This window comes from Hippichthys cyanospilos, chromosome 10 (assembly GCF_059441005.1).
Source record: "Hippichthys cyanospilos isolate Australia breed blue-spotted pipefish chromosome 10, RoL_Hcya_1.0, whole genome shotgun sequence".
Taxonomy (NCBI): Eukaryota; Metazoa; Chordata; class Actinopteri; order Syngnathiformes; family Syngnathidae; genus Hippichthys; species Hippichthys cyanospilos.
In genome coordinates, this window is record NC_142378.1 from 18,581,479 (window position 1) to 18,599,176 (window position 17,698).

General features: G+C 39.7%; 2 protein-coding genes across 6 annotated transcripts; both read right to left on the reverse strand.

The window, feature by feature from the left end:
* Nucleotides 1-2,299: 2,299 nt before the first annotated feature.
* Nucleotides 2,300-14,943, reverse strand: mbd3b (methyl-CpG binding domain protein 3b). Of its 5 annotated transcripts, none has more exons than XM_088425528.1 (7): nucleotides 14,794-14,844; nucleotides 11,448-11,516; nucleotides 10,138-10,297; nucleotides 8,884-9,021; nucleotides 8,686-8,776; nucleotides 5,153-5,330; nucleotides 2,300-3,848 (listed from the first exon to the last, which is right to left on the reverse strand). In XM_088425528.1, the coding sequence occupies exons 1-7, from the start codon at nucleotides 14,805-14,807 to the stop codon at nucleotides 3,695-3,697; spliced, it is 804 nt and encodes a 267-aa protein (XP_088281654.1). In that variant the 5' UTR covers nucleotides 14,808-14,844; the 3' UTR covers nucleotides 2,300-3,694. The 5 variants fall into 5 exon arrangements, with proteins under 5 accessions (XP_088281654.1, XP_088281655.1, XP_088281659.1 ...); XM_088425529.1 differs by having other exon boundaries at nucleotides 11,487-11,516; nucleotides 14,794-14,810; XM_088425533.1 differs by lacking the exon at nucleotides 14,794-14,844 and adding an exon at nucleotides 11,801-13,629.
* A 124-nt stretch (nucleotides 14,944-15,067) lies between these two features.
* On the reverse strand, nucleotides 15,068-17,303 carry uqcr11 (ubiquinol-cytochrome c reductase, complex III subunit XI). Its single transcript, XM_088424873.1, has 3 exons — nucleotides 17,134-17,303; nucleotides 16,252-16,391; nucleotides 15,068-15,247 (listed from the first exon to the last, which is right to left on the reverse strand). Exons 1-2 carry the CDS (start codon nucleotides 17,193-17,195, stop codon nucleotides 16,271-16,273), a joined length of 183 nt encoding a protein of 60 aa, XP_088280999.1. The 5' UTR covers nucleotides 17,196-17,303; the 3' UTR covers nucleotides 15,068-15,247; nucleotides 16,252-16,270.
* Between the last annotated feature and the right edge of the window lie 395 nt (nucleotides 17,304-17,698).

The window sequence follows — 17,698 nt, forward strand, 5'->3', positions numbered from 1 at the left end:
TGAAAGAGTTAAAAGTAGCTTATTAGAAGCTTTCAGCATTATACTGCATTACACCGCTGCACTGATTGCATAATCAATGCTGACTTAACCTCTTGAGCTTCTAATATATATGTATTGATGCACAGAAGAAAGTCTACACACTACTGCTCCAACGCCGAACTGTTATTGATGAACAGAACACTTAGGGCCGAAACGTTCTGTTCATCAATAAATAAGCAAAACATAGCGGCTGCTTCTCAACCACTGGTTGTCTGTAAGAAATTGCAAACACGGGGAAAACAAACAAGCACAGTAAAAAAGAAAAAAAAAATAGGTGACACCAGCTGGAGTTGAACCCATAAAGCTCAAGTGACAAATTCAAGTGACTTCAAACACACTACCTAAGGACATCAATATTGGGATGCGCAAGAAATACGAGTCAAAAGTTGGTGCTTAATTTATATACGGACGATTTGACATTTTGTGGTTGCACTCATTTTTAAAAAAAGAAAAACTAGCAGGATTAACCGTCCAATTAACATCGTGTACGTCCAATCACGTTGCACCCTGTCGCCCAATCAGCAGCGAGTCCACATCCCCTCCACCCACACCAACCACTTCGGTAGAGAAAAAGTTCCTTTTTTCTTGGGTGCTCCTTTTTTTCTTGCATGCTCTTCTTCCTTGCTTGTGCTCTTTTTCTCGAATGCTCTTTGTCTCGTGTGCTCCTTTTTTCTTGCGTGCTTCTCTCAAATGTGTTTTTGTTTGAGATTACCTTTTTTAGTCAGCTGAGAGTGACAGCTTTATGTGATTTGCATTTTATTTGATATATCTTAGCAGTGACAAAGTTTTGTCATGGGTTTTATATCCCAGAAGCATTTGGCCATATAGATATACAGTACCTATGGTTCAACAGCATTTTGCCTTGATACCTTTTCCTCCTATTAACATAAGTAACAAAGCAAGAATGCCGGACTTAACCCTTTCACTCCCGTTGCGCTTTTGGAAAAAAAAATGACAGTATAGAAATGGTAGCAATAAAATGAAATTGCATCCCAGCGGTTCATTACACACCTATGTAGACATTCTAGTGGCTACGAGCAACTTTTCCATACAAAACAAGCCAGTGCTGGGATGACAATTTCTCGTGAATTAACCACCTAGCACTACGTGAATAGATGCATATTATACGTGTTTTACTACATATTACATACACCTATTACTGTGTATTGTAGGCGTTTGGTGATCATTTTCACTTCTCTGCCACTTTTTTTTTTTTTTGTACAAGTATCGTGGTCTATGGGATATACAGTCCCACTAGTATTTCTTGGTGGAAAAGGAGTAACCTAGACATATACCTAGAGTCCTAGACTTTACCTTATTTAATTAAATTACATGACTTTATTAAATTGCATGATCACTCGAAAGGCATTTCAAACATTCGACCTCTCCGATTCACTGTTCTCCGCGTTTCGGTTGGAGGGCCTGCTGTCCAGGTAAACACCGCCGTCGCACAACTTGCTTTAATCCATGAATGAAATCAGAAATAAACTCGTTAAATAAAGATCTGACGACAAATTACAATTGGCGTATTCCCCGATCTTCGGATGACATAAAGTAAAAAAGAGCACGCACATTTGTCACATAACACATGCACAGTCGTGTTCTGCCCATGCTTTTGTTCGATGTCGTTGCCAAATGGTCACATCATCGTGTTTTCCACGTTTTTTGGTCACTTTGTCCATTAGTACCCCTCATTTGTGAAGCGACATTCAAGACGCTAACTAGCTTGCTTGTTCAATTAAAAACCACCTCAACAACGGTGCACATAGTCCGCTTATTTTCATATACTTCGATTACAATTTGAACTTGATGGCTGCGTTGATACGTTCAATGTTTTGAAGTTTTTTTTTTAGATTTTTTTTCCATGCCAAACTGTCGCAACGTCGTATTTTCTAAATCGAAACCAATCTTCGACATAATGGATATGAAAACACATCCTGTACTGTGTGTGCGTGTGCGTGTATATATATATATATATATATATATATATACAGTATATATATATATATATATATATATATATATATATATATATATATATATATATATATATATATATATACGTATATATATATATATATATATATATATATATATATATATATATATATATATATACACACACACACACACGTAAAATGTGTGCATTGAATTAAAATCTAAATGCAACAGGTTTTCTATCAAGCAGCAAAACACCCATCCTTAAGTTATAAAAATGAATGTAAAAATTAGTATTTTGTAATTCATTGAACAAGAACCGTTTACAGCATAATGTTTATTCAACAAATACAATCAAATTTTATTTCAGCTTCCAGCTTGCTGATATTGAACAGACAAGTTCAAGTGGGAATTAATAATTACCTTAAATCTCAAGAAACTATGATTTACAAAAGCATGACTCCGTGAAATGTCAGGAGGATGTCAATTGCGGTATAGAGTGAGGAAAATAAGTACCGGTATTTGAACACCCTGCGAAGTCCTGGACAAGTCTGAAATTTTCATCTCAGGTGAATACTGAGACCAAAAAAATATCCTGAAACCACAATGTGTTTAGGTTTTTACGTTTTCTAATGATTCCGACAGTTATTTCACCAAGCTGCTTGACAATTGCAAATTGTATGAAGGAAGTGTTTTTCGCATGCGCCTGTGGGAGCTTTGGGGGCATCACGGTAAATGCAGCACATTGTATAAGTACTCTATACCTAAACCTGTATCCTCTTTAACGTTGACAAAAGGAAAAAGCAACATAAACCAACATTCAACAACTGTCAACTACTTTTTTTAAAGCATTTATACAGGTTAAACGTTTGTCTAAGCAGAAAAAAGTGCCTGAAAAAAAAAACAAAAAAAAGACGCCAATCCTGATTTTATCACAATTACACTTCACATGGCAAAAACAAATCCTTTTCTTGGGGTCATCTTCCCCACTAGGCCGCCAATGGGTGCAGGTTTTCAAATATTTATTTGCAGCTGTAACATGCACATTTTTTCTTAAAATCATTTACGATTTTTCGGATTACTTTCTTTATGTCCCAGAAAGGATATGCGCATTGAGACAAAAATTGCAGAGCCCTTCCATGATTTCAGAAGTGGAAGAACTTGCAAAATTAGCACGGTGTTCGAATACTTGTTTTCCTCAGTGTATGTGGTCACCATGACAATAAGGGGAAAAAAAAAAAGACATACAACTGTGTGGACATCCACACTGGAGAGCATGTAAGTGCGACCCCTCCTCCCACCACCACCACTCTGTTGCGCACAGAGGGAATGGTTAAAATTTAAGATGACTGAAAAACACATGACCTTTATATCGAAACTTCTTTAAAATACGTTTCATTGACCTGATTATCCCCCCCAAAAAAAAAAAAAGTTGGTAAAATACTCAAATTTGATGTCAGAATTGATGTTCATTTTATCCAGCAGTGAGTGACAGTTCAGAGATATGTGACTTGTATTGGCTAAAGTGGGCAATTTCACATATTGCTGCCATCCAGTGGCCATTTCGGACACCACAATTGAGTCAGTCTGCCATTTGTTTGGATGTAAACGGCAGGAAAGGATAGACGGGGTCAGAAAGGGTTCGTCCTATGTCCGCGAAGAAGATGAAGATGTGAGGAACAGATAGCGACGGCCGCCTGGGCTCGGAGCACCTGCGCTATACGCTCTCCATGTCTTCGCTGCCGTTGCCTTCGTCCTTGACTACGTCGCCCTCGCCGGCCGCCGCCGCCTCCTCTACGTGCGCTAACATGTCAGCCATGAGGGCCTCCTCCAGACGCTTCCTCACGCTGTAAACCAGCTCTTCCTGTTTCCTGGGACACAACAGCACACTGGTAATCAGCCCGCCATTTTTTTGCAGCTTGTACAGCTTGTTTTCTCTCACTGATAGCAACTCAAATCTCTCTTCAAATGAAATGGATCAATTCCAACACCATCAAAGCAGCAGTTTTCACTACATAGCCCTATGCAAAGAAATAAACGGCTTTTATCAAGTGTCTGAAGAAGAGCTTGACCATTACGCTTTATTCTGGACCAATACAGATAATTGGTAGTCCAGGCAGATAAACTGATACTTAAAGCCGATGTTCGTTTCAAGGATTCTATTCATATTTATTGCAGTAAAAATGCTTGGGATCTCTCAATCAATACTACAAAAATGTAAAATAAGTCTTAAAATAACATTGCAATAATAATTAAATTGGTTATTAGCAACTTCTCCTGTGGCTTACGCACACGCCCCCCCCATGCCTAGTCCTAACTTTACGAGTGTGGGTTATCCTGGTGGTCTAGCGGACATTTAAGACAAGGCTCTTGCACGGCTAACCTATCAGATGCTGCAATGGGTGGGACAACGCTGGCGCGAGACTCCACAAGGACGCATTAGACACAATGACAGAGTTCATCAGCCATAAGATATATATATATATATATATATATATATATATATATATATATATATATATATATATATATATATATATTAGGCCAATGCCGTTATGCACCAACATGGCAAACATCGTCCCAATAACCAACCCTGCTGATAATGGGTCTAATCCCTATTGTGAAGCTCAAATTGGGACCTCAATGGCCAGGGAGCCACATTTAATAAATTTTTCTTGACTCACGAACCCCTTTACAAAGCATAACTGTCATTACTAAGCACGTATACATTATACAGTAGTTTAATCCCAAAATCAATCAATCAAATTTTATTTATAAATGTTGAGTTTTGCCATTGGTAATTAAGTATGTCAAGACACCTGACATCCTCCAGAAAAATTTCGATTGCAGGAGGGCCGGTCGCTGGAAAAGTAGATCATGGCGCAAAAAAAGTTTGCTCTATGATGCAGCCTGCTTTCCAGCTATTATAACATCATTTTCAGTAGCCCTAGCAGTAGATAGTGACTAGACCTGCCATGCCTCAACTTAAGATTGGATCAGAAACATTAAATGCATAATTAAAACCAAATATTTCTTCAAACTATGGTTAACACGCACAGCAAATAACAATATTTGTATGTCGAACATTTGTAAATTGAGCAGCACATGTATTGTATCATCATTTGAGAACGGTAAACTGTTTTTTACACTTGTGTGACAAGACTGTAAAAAGCACCTGATGTCCTCATCTGTGACGATGAAGGCCTTGCAAAGCGGTTGTGAGGTGTTAAGCCACACCCCCGGGTTCTTCTCAACGGCCGCCGACAGCTGTCCGGTGATTGGGGCGGCGCTGGTGTGGAGTGCACTTGCGATTGCTGATAGCAGCGTCTTGTCTGTGCAGCCTGGACCCACACCTGACAGCGCAATGACGCACAAGTTAGAAAAGTGTGTTGATGCATGCTTTTAATAACCACAAAACCTGCTTGAACATTTGGTTTTTAATTTTTTACACAGGTGTAAAGTACATTATTGACTAAAGAAAAACTTCAATAGTATGAGGTATTAATAAAAACAGCCCCAAACCTATCGCCTTTATTTTTTTTTTAACGATGAATTAACTAAACGGAGATGCCACGGGCAATCCTCGGACGTCAACCTACCGCAGCACACCTATGTACTGAAATCTTACATTATTAAACCTTATACAATAACTGTACTGTTATCCTTTCCCATTTCCATCCCTTCACTGCAGTCGGGATCACAGAGAGCCGCAGTTGGCTCTTGTAATAGTGGCGATCGGACGTTGAATTAGAGTGAATGAGTTGATGAGGAGACGGGCTTTCCTACAAGACACTTGATTGTCACTTGACGCGACCATCAACCAATCAGGGCAGGAGGTGTGATCTTCTCCCGCCCAGAGGTGAATCCCAGGTATACTACTTAGCAGATTTCACTTTTGGTGGGGAGTTTTCGGTCCCCATTTACTGCGAAAAACAAGGGATAGTTGAATAAAGACTCGTGGGGCGCCACCAATTTTGCCTTTGGAATGGCAAGCGATTGTGACATTTCATACGCAAATGTATGATGAAAAAAATATGTGGAGTCGGTACAGAGCTTTGTGAAACGCCATCAGTGGGTCGACAAGAAACCTTCAGTCGATGACAGAGTTCGTATCCTATGGCGACGTATAAGTTTAAAGGTAGAGTAGCTTAATAGAAGATAGGCCAGGACGGGTTAGAATAGGATCGATGAGGACAGAATGCCTTGTGCAACAAAATTAGGAATCTGAAGAACTTCCATTACAGTAAATATTTGAATGAAAAACAGGTATAGGCTTGGTAATGACTGAAAAATATTAAGTTATGGTGGGAACCGAGCGTGCCTTATTGTCCCGAGTGACGATGTATTGTGCCACTGCACAAAGTTGCTCAACGAAGCCATTGTAATCTCAAAACAAAATATGTCTGGAACTTCATTGGCACAGTGCTTAGTAAAGGAAAGAAGTGACTGCCGCACTTCCACTTCTTTAGCGAGACTAAAGGCAAGCCAAAAGACCTTCCAAAGAAGGCAGGACCAATATCGCAAGAAGCTAAAAAAGCTCTACTCAAAGTCATTGGACAATACGCCACAAGTCTCCTGCGTCAGCCTGCGTTGCGTCAGCCGTTAACTATGTAGGTGGTGCATTCAAATGAAATTGGACATTTCATATTCAAACAAAGAAAAAGCCTGTCAATACATTAACCATTAATAACTGCAAATATCTAAACAATATTTGTTTCTTTATCAATATATAAAATATGAGAAAGAATTATGGTGGTGAAATTAGTTTGATAATTTACTTAATTAAAATAAATGAAGCATCAAATTATCCATAGTGGTTGGTATACCAATGAATTCAAATAAAGAATAATCATGCCTTTGGTATAAATGATCCCTATCATGGTTACCATTAAAAAAAAAAAAAAAAAACTGGAGCACTTTCAAATTACTGCCCTTTAAACAGGTGTCAAAAAGAGACATAGTATACTGTTTTATTTCATTTTCATCATTAATTAACAGACTTGATGCAATAGGGTGTGCATAATGTTACGTTCTGCTCCCATATGAGGCAATGTGCAAAAACAAAAATCTCAGGGAGGAGGCGTAGATAGGACTAAAACTCCTGCCCTCATTGGCTCCCAGTGCTACAATCACGTATCTTGGAGGAGGCTTCATCTCACTCTTAGATTTCTTTTAAAATAAATTGGAATTTCAAGTGTAAACTCTGCCTGTTATCATGTTTGGTCAGCTGCAGGCTTCACTCCAATTAGACTTCCAGGTGCAACTAATACAGTGGGCCCCCGTGTTACGAACTTAATCCGTTCAGCGGCTACGCTCGTAACTCGAACTGCTCGTATGACGGGCAATCCAAACCTATGTTAATTCGTGAATGCGTGCAACGCGTGCAAAACCCTTAGGTAATAACATCACGACTTTATACACATATTAAAAATGAGTAACATAACCTACTGTACAGTTAAATTAAATAACATAAATATACAAAGGAAAAATGACATTACCTTTGGGGCGACGTGACTTGAGCTGGGTGGAGGCGGAGGGGAGCAGAGACCAACCCGCAGAATTTATTGATTTATTTTCTTAAACGGGAACTTTTCTCAAACTAGAACATATCACCGGCGATTTCCTTCTCTTTAATCCATAATAGAAGAAGCCTCTCAATTTTGTTGTCGATCGAGGTCCGTCCCCCGGCAAGGAAAGTCTTGCCCTTAGAAGATTGCCGAGCGGTTACGGCCATACTCACGAGCCATGCGTGCGCCTCTTTCGTATTTTTTTTTTTTTCATCTGCTGCTTGGTTTCTATTGTCATCATCCTCTTACTTCTTCCTTTACCGCCACTAGCAATTTTAGAAGCCATGTCTAACAGATAAAGTTTGCAAAGTCTTCACAACATTCCTTCCTTCAGTTTTTGACTCATTTTCTCTCCTTCCTTCCGTCCCGACCAGCTGTGCCATCAAGCTAGATAAAGGCGTTCGGCCAATAGCATATCAGCATTTCTGTGATTGACGTGACGCCGGCCAATAGCATCTCCGTGAGTGAGACCGTGACTGACACCGTGACTGAGACAGTGACTGTGACATTGTAAGAGCAATATCGTTCAACGTTGCCTTGACAAGCTTTAACTACTGATTTTGATGACGTGGCAAAGCGATAATATATGAACAAATACAATGGCCGGCATGTCAGATTGCTCATAAGGCGAATGGTCTGTGCGTAAGTGGGGGACAAAAAACTCCGCGGACCACGCTCGTAAGTTCATAATAGAGGGTGTTCGTTAACCGGGGGCCGACTGTATTAGGCCAACCTTGGCTCTCTGTGAGACAAGTACATTTACTGTAAAATGTTTAATAATTTAAGAATTAAGTAAATTTATGTATTGCAGTAATATTTGTCTGAAGGATGTAAAGTATAAATACTTTTCGCATTTAAAATATTCAGGTACCCAAATACACATGCATGAAAATCCCGGGGGGTGACACTACTTTGTGGTTTTTCCATTTCTGTGGGGGGTTTCTGGTCCCCATTAAAGGCAAAAAAAAAACAACGGATCATGACACAGTGGAAAACTAGCACTTTTTCCTTTCCATTTCCAATTAGAACTAAACTGAGAGTGTGAATGCTTGCTTGTTCCTAACAAATGGGGAACAGCGTGCCAGCTCTTCTCGCTTCCAAATTCACCGGTGTCACGACAGAAAGTGATTAGCTTACATACCCTGGAGACCTTTAGGCAGCTCCATCGTTTTCACCAACTCTTCGGCGATGTCGTATGCATTTAAACCGCTTAATTTCTTCTCCCAAAATAGCTAGAGACACAAAAAAATTTAAAAAGTGGTTTCCCTATTGAAGTATGGAAGTGTAAATCAAAAAAGTGTAAATCCAGTTTTGGAATAAATAAATACAATCAAGTCACCTGACGGGGCTGGTCCACAGCTTTCTGTGGATCTGTCTTGACTTTGTTGCTGGGATGGTTGGTAACCTTGGTAACAGGCTGCTTAAATATGGAGGCTGTCTGTCTGACTGGAAGCGACGTGTTCAGGTCCGGTTTACCCTTAAAACAGTGCAGCCACCAATTGAAAATCTTAAACCTGGTTTTCCAACTGCAAATTTTTATGTGCCTATAACACATGGGCAAGCCCAGCAACGGACTCCATGTTTGGGACAACGGCAAATTGTTCGACCTCCTAATGATTTCAAATCAACTCTGTTGGAAAGAAATACAAAGAGACAATAGCCTTGTCTACACATAACCGGGACTATTTAATCCCACATATTCTCAAAAAAAAAAAAAAAAAATCCATTCTGTTGGAAAGAAATATGAAGATTTTTCTTAGGGGAAAATAGCCTCGTCTACACATAACCAGAAAAAAAAAAATCCATTCTGTTGGAAAGAAATATGAAGATTTTTCTTAGGAGAAAATAGCCTTGTCTACACATAACCAGGACTATTTAAACCCACATATTCTCACAAAAAGAAAAAAAATTCATTCACATGGCTTTGTTTCTTGAAAAATAAATACAACAATTTTGCTGCTACACAAATGCGCAGTGTTGTTTCATTCTTTTACAACACAGGTGTCAAACTAAAGGCCTGGGGGTTAGATCTGGCCCACCACATCATTTGATGTGGCCCGCGAAATACTAATTTGACTTCAAGTTTCTGGCTAAAATACCAAACTTGAAAGTTGTCTTCAACCTAAAATTTGGGAGGGAAAAAGAAAAGCCATTTTTTTTTTGTGACTGATCTCTCTTGTGAACGGTTTATACTGGCCTCTGATCTCAAAACTAGGTAAATGTGTGAAAACCACTTAAAATGTATTTAACATCAGTCATTCTGGCCCTAGTACAATGTGGCCCATGGGTGAGGGGGAAAAAAAAAGTTTGACACCTGACTTACAAGAATGCCTAGCCGCTAGGCGGCAGTAGTTTCGCCAAATTCTGTCCAATCAGAAAGAACTTCCGTATTTTGCAAGAAATAGAGTGACGACGTAACTCTTCGATTTATGCTTGCTACACACAAACGTGGAGAATTTGGCAAATCTCCAATTAGGGCAGAGTTTTCGACACCTTCGGTTTTGATGGGAGAAAAAAAATCCCGGCGTGTATGGCAGATAGGGCAAGATGGGAGACATTTAGAGAACCTTAGAGAACTCCCGACTTGGCTCACCTTGTTCTGGCTATTGTTGTCATAGCGCATCCGCTGGCGGTTCTTGTTCAGTTTGCTCATCAGCATCTTCCCCGTGCGGAAATCAAATGAGCTCAGATCCATCTGGTTGCCCAGGTAACGAGCCAGCTGAGGCTTGCTCCGGAACTTTTTCCCAGATGGACTAAGCGTGCATAAAGAAAAGATGTGAGCATCCTTGAAATGATGACACGTCTTTACATTCAACATTGAAAGGCGGGAAGCGGCGGGCTGACGGCTACACAAGTGGCATGCAACGAGCACACAAACTTCTGAATGGATGGATTGAAACCCTGCACAATGCATTACAAACATGTCAGCTCACTTCTAATTGCCACAGGACATCACGTCCACACGAGATTTTTTTTTTTTTTTTTCAGGAGAAGCGAATGTTTCAAAAAACAATGAAACTGGTTGTGGACCCACGCTTGGGAGCGACAACTCCCAAATGTAAAGGTGTGTCAGAAAGGTTCCAGGACTGGTGTCTCATGATATTCAAAGCAAAAACAACAAACTGAGTTTAACACTTCAATGGTACAGCCTGGAGTAGTGCGTAAAACTGTGGATTTGGCACAACCCCCCCCCCCCCCCGATCCTCGAGAGCTGTATCCTAACCGTTTTCAATCTGTTACTTTCCCGTTTCGATCACGATCGTTACCAGGCTTCCACAGAGCCTGATCATTTGAATCAGGCGTGACAGAAGAGGGGCATGTCGGAAACATCAATGACACCGGCTCTCTGGAAACTGGAGCGTCCTAGGGGGTCGACACCAATGACGTGTCATTGCTCCAAGTATGAGCCAGATAAAACACCAGAGCCATCAGTGGAAAGTCCAATCTCACCAATGCCAAAGAAAGCAAGACAAATCTTAGTCAAAATTCAGTGGTGTTGATCACATGCTGTAGCAACCTCTCTACTTACCCCATCTGGCATTCCAAATATTTGTCCTCTTTGAAGTTTAAGCGAGTTACCAAGACGCACAATTTTGAATGCATGAATATCATCAACTACCGCTGTGGAGGACCTCACGAAGTATCCTTCCAGGAGTGCGTGAGCCAACTGGGAACGCGTGTAACACTCCAGCAGGATTGTTTCCCGAGGGAAAGCTTGCAGTTTCCAGTCGGACTGTATCTTTTGACACAATGGAACCTTTCTGACAATTTGCATGTGAATCATGACGATTAAGAACGTTACAATATAGAGTTTTGCCGTGCACGTCATTCATGCACACACGATGCGTCTTACGTCACACAATACAGAAAACAGAAGAGATTAGACAGGGTTGGTGGGCCTACCACAAACTATACAACCGACCCGCCTCCCCCCTCTCTTGCCTCTGTTCCTCATCTGGCTCGTCTCCTCTGCTAAAGGAGAACACAATACTGCTGGTTCACTTCAGGTGAAGGGATAGGGTAGCGGGAATACAGGACTGCTGACCAACGTCAACTACAAGTAGCCAGACGCCGTTTTTTGTTTTGTTTTCTTTTTTAAGCCGCCGATCCAAACTTTGAACTCCGACCCCCCCCCCCCCCCCCCCCCATCCCCCCCCTCTCCCGAAATAGTGCTGCCTGCTGCGTATATCCATCCGCGAACACGCTGCCGCACACACTTGTAAGTTAAGAAGTCGACGCACAGCCCGAATAAGTACCTAAAATAATAGACGTCGCTTTTCCCGGCGGACAAACCCGACTTTCTGGTCACTTCTTCCATTTTCCAGCCTTTCGGGAGTGCTGTGCAATCCCACCTTTTCTTTTCCATTCTCGCACGCGAGTGTAAATCAAGTTAGCGGCCTTAAAGTATTTTGTTTTATGTTGTTAGCCTAGCGTCGAGCATAGCACGAACACGCGCCGCGCCACTTGGAACGGCGAGCTCGCCCCGGCTAATCGCGGAGCTAACTTCTCTGTGCTCTTTGTCGTCGCGCAGATCGCTCCGCCGCGGTCCGCGCGGCCAAATCACAACCCCCGCCTCCCGCCCGGTTCGCAACAGGCCCCAACGAGGAACTGCATCCGCGAGGAAAACAAGAGAACATTAACCGAGTCGGGGATGACAGGGAGAAGGAAGAAAAATGAAAGGAAGTCAAAATTTTAGTTTTCGAAATAAAAGCATATTAAAAAAATATTATAACAAGTACTTTCTACATCAGTTAAAAAGTCAGTAATGTAAAAAAACAACAACAACATTGATTAAATAAAGTAATGTTCACCGTCCTTTTACATGCATTGCACCATGTTTGTGACTTGAATTAATTTCTTCCTTTGCAATTACAATCTTTATGCCTGATATCACAATTGTTATTTTTTAAACTAAGTAAACAAACAAAAATGTTGCTGAAAGCGTAAAATATAGTGTTACGCCACTGTTGTGGTTCATGCTGAACATCAAGTATTTTCATTGCTATTCGGTCATGCTGTATAGGCAAATCTGAATTAACTCTTGAGGAGCCGAATATTTTTCAATAATATATTTGTTTTTGGTAACTCAATTTATCTGGTTTTGGCTCAAAAATGATTAGCAATAAAGGTTTAGTACAAATGTTGCTTGGTGCTATTTTATACTTTGATGTTAAAGGGTTGAGAGTTGTCTTCAGCAATCATGTGTTGACGCAACATGCCTGGCATCATTGGTTTGTATCAGTGGTTCTCAAACTTTTTTCAGTGATGTACCCCCTGTATTACCCCTTAACCAGTGTAAAGCATTTTTATGTAATGAAAAAAAAAGACTTAAAACATGCCATCGGTGTCTGATTTATTAAATTTTTGAGCCTTTCAAACTTCATTTGTATTGTCTACAAAAATACTCAACATAAAGTGGCCTCCTTTGGATCATAAAAAAGATGTTATCAAAAAGTAATAACTTAATTACTATTATATATTTGTTCTTTAAAACAGGAAAGTGTCAGACCTGTTCTCAAATACGGAATAATTATAAGTAAATATTCGTCCCCCAAAAAATATTAAACATAAAATGTTCTCTTTATCTGTTATATCTGTTCACAAAAATAAATCATTAACTTAAATTAAATTTAAATCGGCAAAAAAATAAATAAATCAACATTAAGTGTCACAGCTATTCTAAAAAAGAAATCATTATAAATACATATTTGTTCACAGAAAAATATTCAACTTAAAGTGTCCTCTTTTGGGATACATTACGAAGATACCTTCACAGAAATAAATCATTAACTTGAATTGGGTCAAACCATTCTACATAGTATAGGGGCGAATCTGGGTTTTTAAATTAATGTAATTGAATAAGATACTGAACATAAAATGTGTTTAATGAACTTGTATTTTCCTGAAACATTTAATGACTTCAATAATTAATTTTAAAAGGATTTTTGCACATTTGCTTTATTTAAAATCTCCAGTACCCCCTGGAATCCGTTCAAGTACCCCATTTGAGAACTACTGGTCTATATCATCGGTGTTGAACTCCAGTCCTTGAGGGACGGCATCCTGCATGTTTTCCATTTTTCTCTCCCAAACACACCTGTTTCAAATGATTAGCTTATTAGCAAGCTCTGCAGGAGTCTGAAAATGATCCTAATCATTTGAATCGTGTATGTTTGAGAGGGTGCAAAAACATGCAAGATACTAGCCCTGGAGGACTGAAGTTTGACATCTGTGGTCAATATGAACAAAGATTCCACGTAGTAAATAGTAAAAAGAGGCGATTGACTGTGCATGTGCAAAAATTATCACCAGAAAACCCTGTGATGTTGCAAATTATGAAATTGATAATGAAATAAAATAAAATGTATACAAAGTAGTATACAAAATATTTTTTTAAATGTGCATTTTTAATTTATTCATAACAACAGTGGTACCGTGTATACAGTTTGTCGTTCACACGTGTTTTACTGTTATCATAACCAATATACACGATGCCTAAAATTCTGGTCGCTTTGTTTTATTGTGAAATACATCTCCGGGGGGAAAAAACACCATTGCTATTCTTTACCTTGATGTTGGTATCAGGTAGCAACAATGTTAACCGAAAGCAACATTAATGATCTCTTCTGGCCAAAACAGCCGTAATTTGAGGTGGTGCAGGCGCACTGACAACAACGTTAAGGTCAAATAAATGTAACAGATGTGAAATGTCGCTGTTTAGACGTCCACCTCTGCTCTTAAGTTTCACGTCGGTTACATGAAATCTGAAGCCATTTCACCACAACGCCAACCGTTGTCACTCGCCCCCCACCCCCCACACTATGAATGAACAAAGTGAAGCTTTTACATGGAACGCGAGCTGCATGCAGCAATTTTACAGGGAAAAACACATTGTGCATTGAAATAGTGACTGTTGGGGAAAGAGGATTCGTTGTGCAGGGTTAACATATGCAGATCTGTCAAAATGACACATAGTCGACGTGCCGCTGCAACTCCCAAGCTGAATACAACCACCAAAAAGACGACATTGGTCAACATCGGCATCGAAACTGTGCTAAACAGACGTGAGCGAACACACCGTCGCATTGCTACTTGCGAACACATACACAGTAAACGCCGACAACACTCGCTGAATCGATAATAATCATTCCTAATTTACGAATATTTTTGAATTGCTTTACGGCACGTTATGCGCGTTCAACGGAACCGGTTCAATCGCTTATTGAAGATTTCAACCTTATATACTTACTCGTTTTTATCCATCTTCAAGACACGGTGGTTTTGTTCCCTCGCTGTATTAAATCCTTCCTCAGTCCCCTCCCCTCCCCCTCTAGCACTGGAGAAATTATCCACGCAAATTTCGCCGTCTGCGTGATAACGTGACGATTGTGTCGGGGAGGGGGGTGAACTTATCAGCCCACCTCTGAGACTGCTATTCAGATTGGAAGCATGCCAACGACATCTGCATTTTGGTTCAGGCATAGACCGAATGTACAAAATAATATATAGGCAGACACACAATGCCACATTTAAGGTTTATTCACATTACACAATCATGGATCACAACAACATTTTTATAATACAGAATGCATCCTCAAGTCCGTGCAGCACGTGGAGATCGTCATCTTCCCCTTTTAAAAACGGGTCAAACAGAAGCAAGTTCACTCTTGTCCACCCAGCCGACGGATATACACGCTCTGCTCCTGTGAAGCACACATTGGCAACATTTAAAATTCTATGCTGCAATATGATTGCCTGCATCTTCGAAAAATGGTCAGTTGGATGCTTGTATGAAATGGGCCCCTCATGTGGCTACCCACCAACACCAGACAAGCAAAAAATAAATAAAAAATCCATTGGTATTATCAAACGCAAATGTACGTCAAGTTCTTTATTATGATTTAATGGTCATTATCAAAACGGTATCAATGTTGCTTTTTGGGAAGCTTGAATGAATTTATTGCACTTTGTCATTTTAATGAGGGAGTGTTACGAGTCACCCCCCCTCTCATTTTATTGTTGTTATTAAGGCTGAACAATTAAATGCATTTGCAATACAATCACAAAGTAATAGAGCACAGTTTTGTAATTGAAAAGGCTGCAATTTAAATGGCCATTATTTTATTGAGTGTGACGCAGAGTACCAAATGCAATTGATCTTCTTTTACCTTGCAAAAAAAAAAAAAAAATCCCATGTGTGGGAAGTCCCATGTCCCAAGTATCCAATAATGCATAATAAATCAGATAGTTTGTCGTAATCAAGATGTATTGTCAAAAAATACATTTGAAAAGGACCTTAATAATCGCAAATTAAATCACAATTGTGGTTTTAAAAAAATTAATACAAACAAAAGTGGATTATTTTCCAAAATTACTGAGCCCTAGTTGGTATTTCAAACAAACAAACAAACAAGCTATATTTTTGGGGTGCCTTCCCACTCATAAAGTCAGACCTTCAAACAAAATCACACAGTATAACAACAGGTGGATAATGTCTCTGGGGTTACATAATGCTTATAAAGTATATCTGGCACAAAACAGTTTAAGTATGTCAACTAAACGAAGCCTTTTCAATTACAAAAGGTGTGATATTATTTTGAAGGCCTGACTCTTGATATGATGCGACACTAAGGGTGCTTGACACAGTACAACAGCTGCATAATATCGAAAAAGAAGAGAGTTTTCGTTTTATTGATGAAACACTCACACATGAAATGAGAAAGTCTTCAGTCTTCTTTACGAAACTTGCCCCTAATGTACGGCACATTGTTGAGTATGACCCGCCAGTCTGTGAAGTAAACCAGCGCCACACTGCCTACTGTCCCCCATGCCACCAAATTGGGTATCCTAGGTTACAACAATCAAGACAGACAAGATTTAACACAATAATTAAATGATACACGTACAGTCAGAGTTTGCTATGAAAGTTTCTGTCCACAACTATAGTACATAGACATAGTTAAATGGGCAGTAGGTGCTCTGTGATCGACTGGTTGTGGGTGTCCTCGCAGCTGGGAAAATACATTGTTAAATGTAAGGCTTTAGACAATGCTAATAAAAACGGAGTATTATTTTTTAAATACAGCTCTTACCTTCAGGCATTCATTATGTTTGCCCTGTTGTTAAGTTATTACAATAATTAAGTGATATCAGTTGCACATGATACACAAGTAAAGAGGAAAGTCCTAAAGAGCAAATGCTAGGCTCAACATACTAAATAAAACTTTAATAATAAAAACATTTGAAAACACCATCTTCGAACAAAGTGTCAAGGAAATTAAAACACAGTATATTTACTCGACATTGTAGTACAACAAACACTGAATTGTAATTATCTTACAAAATATCGAAATCAAATCAGAAAACGACTTATGTTCTATCAAATATTTTGCTACTATCATGTAAATTAATCCGTAAATTAGCCACTACATTAAATCAATGCGAAGCTAAACTACGGTAGCTTACTTCGCTGCAACCATTTGGGTCACAGAAGGACGCAGAAGTGCTCACACTAGTGTGTACGCTCAACACGACGAACAAATAATTCAAATACAGTGTAAAATCAACTGAATCTGTTGACTATACATACCACGTCCGTACAATCGTGACGTTCTTGGCACCAACAAATTTATTGAGTAGTTTTTGGACCATCCTGACCTTCCCTGTAGTACTTCACGCCACGGAAGTGCTTACGCTGGTTAGTGGTTAGTGAGGACCCGGGACTGCCTCATTTACGTGCCTGATTAAAAGGTGTTGCCTTGGTTCGGTTCAGGCACGGATGATGATGATGATGGTGAATGGACAAATGGCCCCCTCGCGACTGAAGCCACAGAGCAGCCATCTTACGTTGCCACGGTTACTGACACATATTATTTCACCGTCAAAACCGTTGTTATCGGGGTTATGTTTTCCGCCAAGATTCTCATATTGAATAAAGAGTGCCCCTCAAGGAACGAACGTCACTGTTTGCATCGACCATTCCGAGTATATCATATCAGTCTCGTGAATCGTGACTAAAGAAGAGGGTTTGTATTTCAAAGCGAATATGGACCCGATGGGCTACGTTTTCATTTCATTGATGATTACGCACATGTCTGCTTAAAACAGATAAAATAAACACATTACTTTGAACACATTCATATGTAAAACTACAA

What these genes read in the sequence shown, in the direction of transcription:
- mbd3b (XM_088425533.1), bottom strand. Translation starts at nt 11,910, where the DNA reads ATGGAAAAGAAAAGGTGGGATTGCACAGCACTCCCGAAAGGCTGGAAA. An exon ending in AGCGACGTCTATTATTTTAG is followed by an intron (nt 11,517 to 11,800) that starts GTACTTATTCGG and finishes GTTCTCCTTTAG; the next exon opens with CAGAGGAGACGAGCCAGATG. An exon ending in GGTCGGTTGTATAGTTTGTG is followed by an intron (nt 10,298 to 11,447) that starts GTAGGCCCACCA and finishes ATGCACGCTTAG; the next exon opens with TCCATCTGGGAAAAAGTTCC.
- uqcr11 (XM_088424873.1), bottom strand. Translation starts at nt 17,195, where the DNA reads ATGGTCCAAAAACTACTCAATAAATTTGTTGGTGCCAAGAACGTCACG. An exon ending in GTCACGATTGTACGGACGTG is followed by an intron (nt 16,392 to 17,133) that starts GTATGTATAGTC and finishes GTTGTAACCTAG; the next exon opens with GATACCCAATTTGGTGGCAT.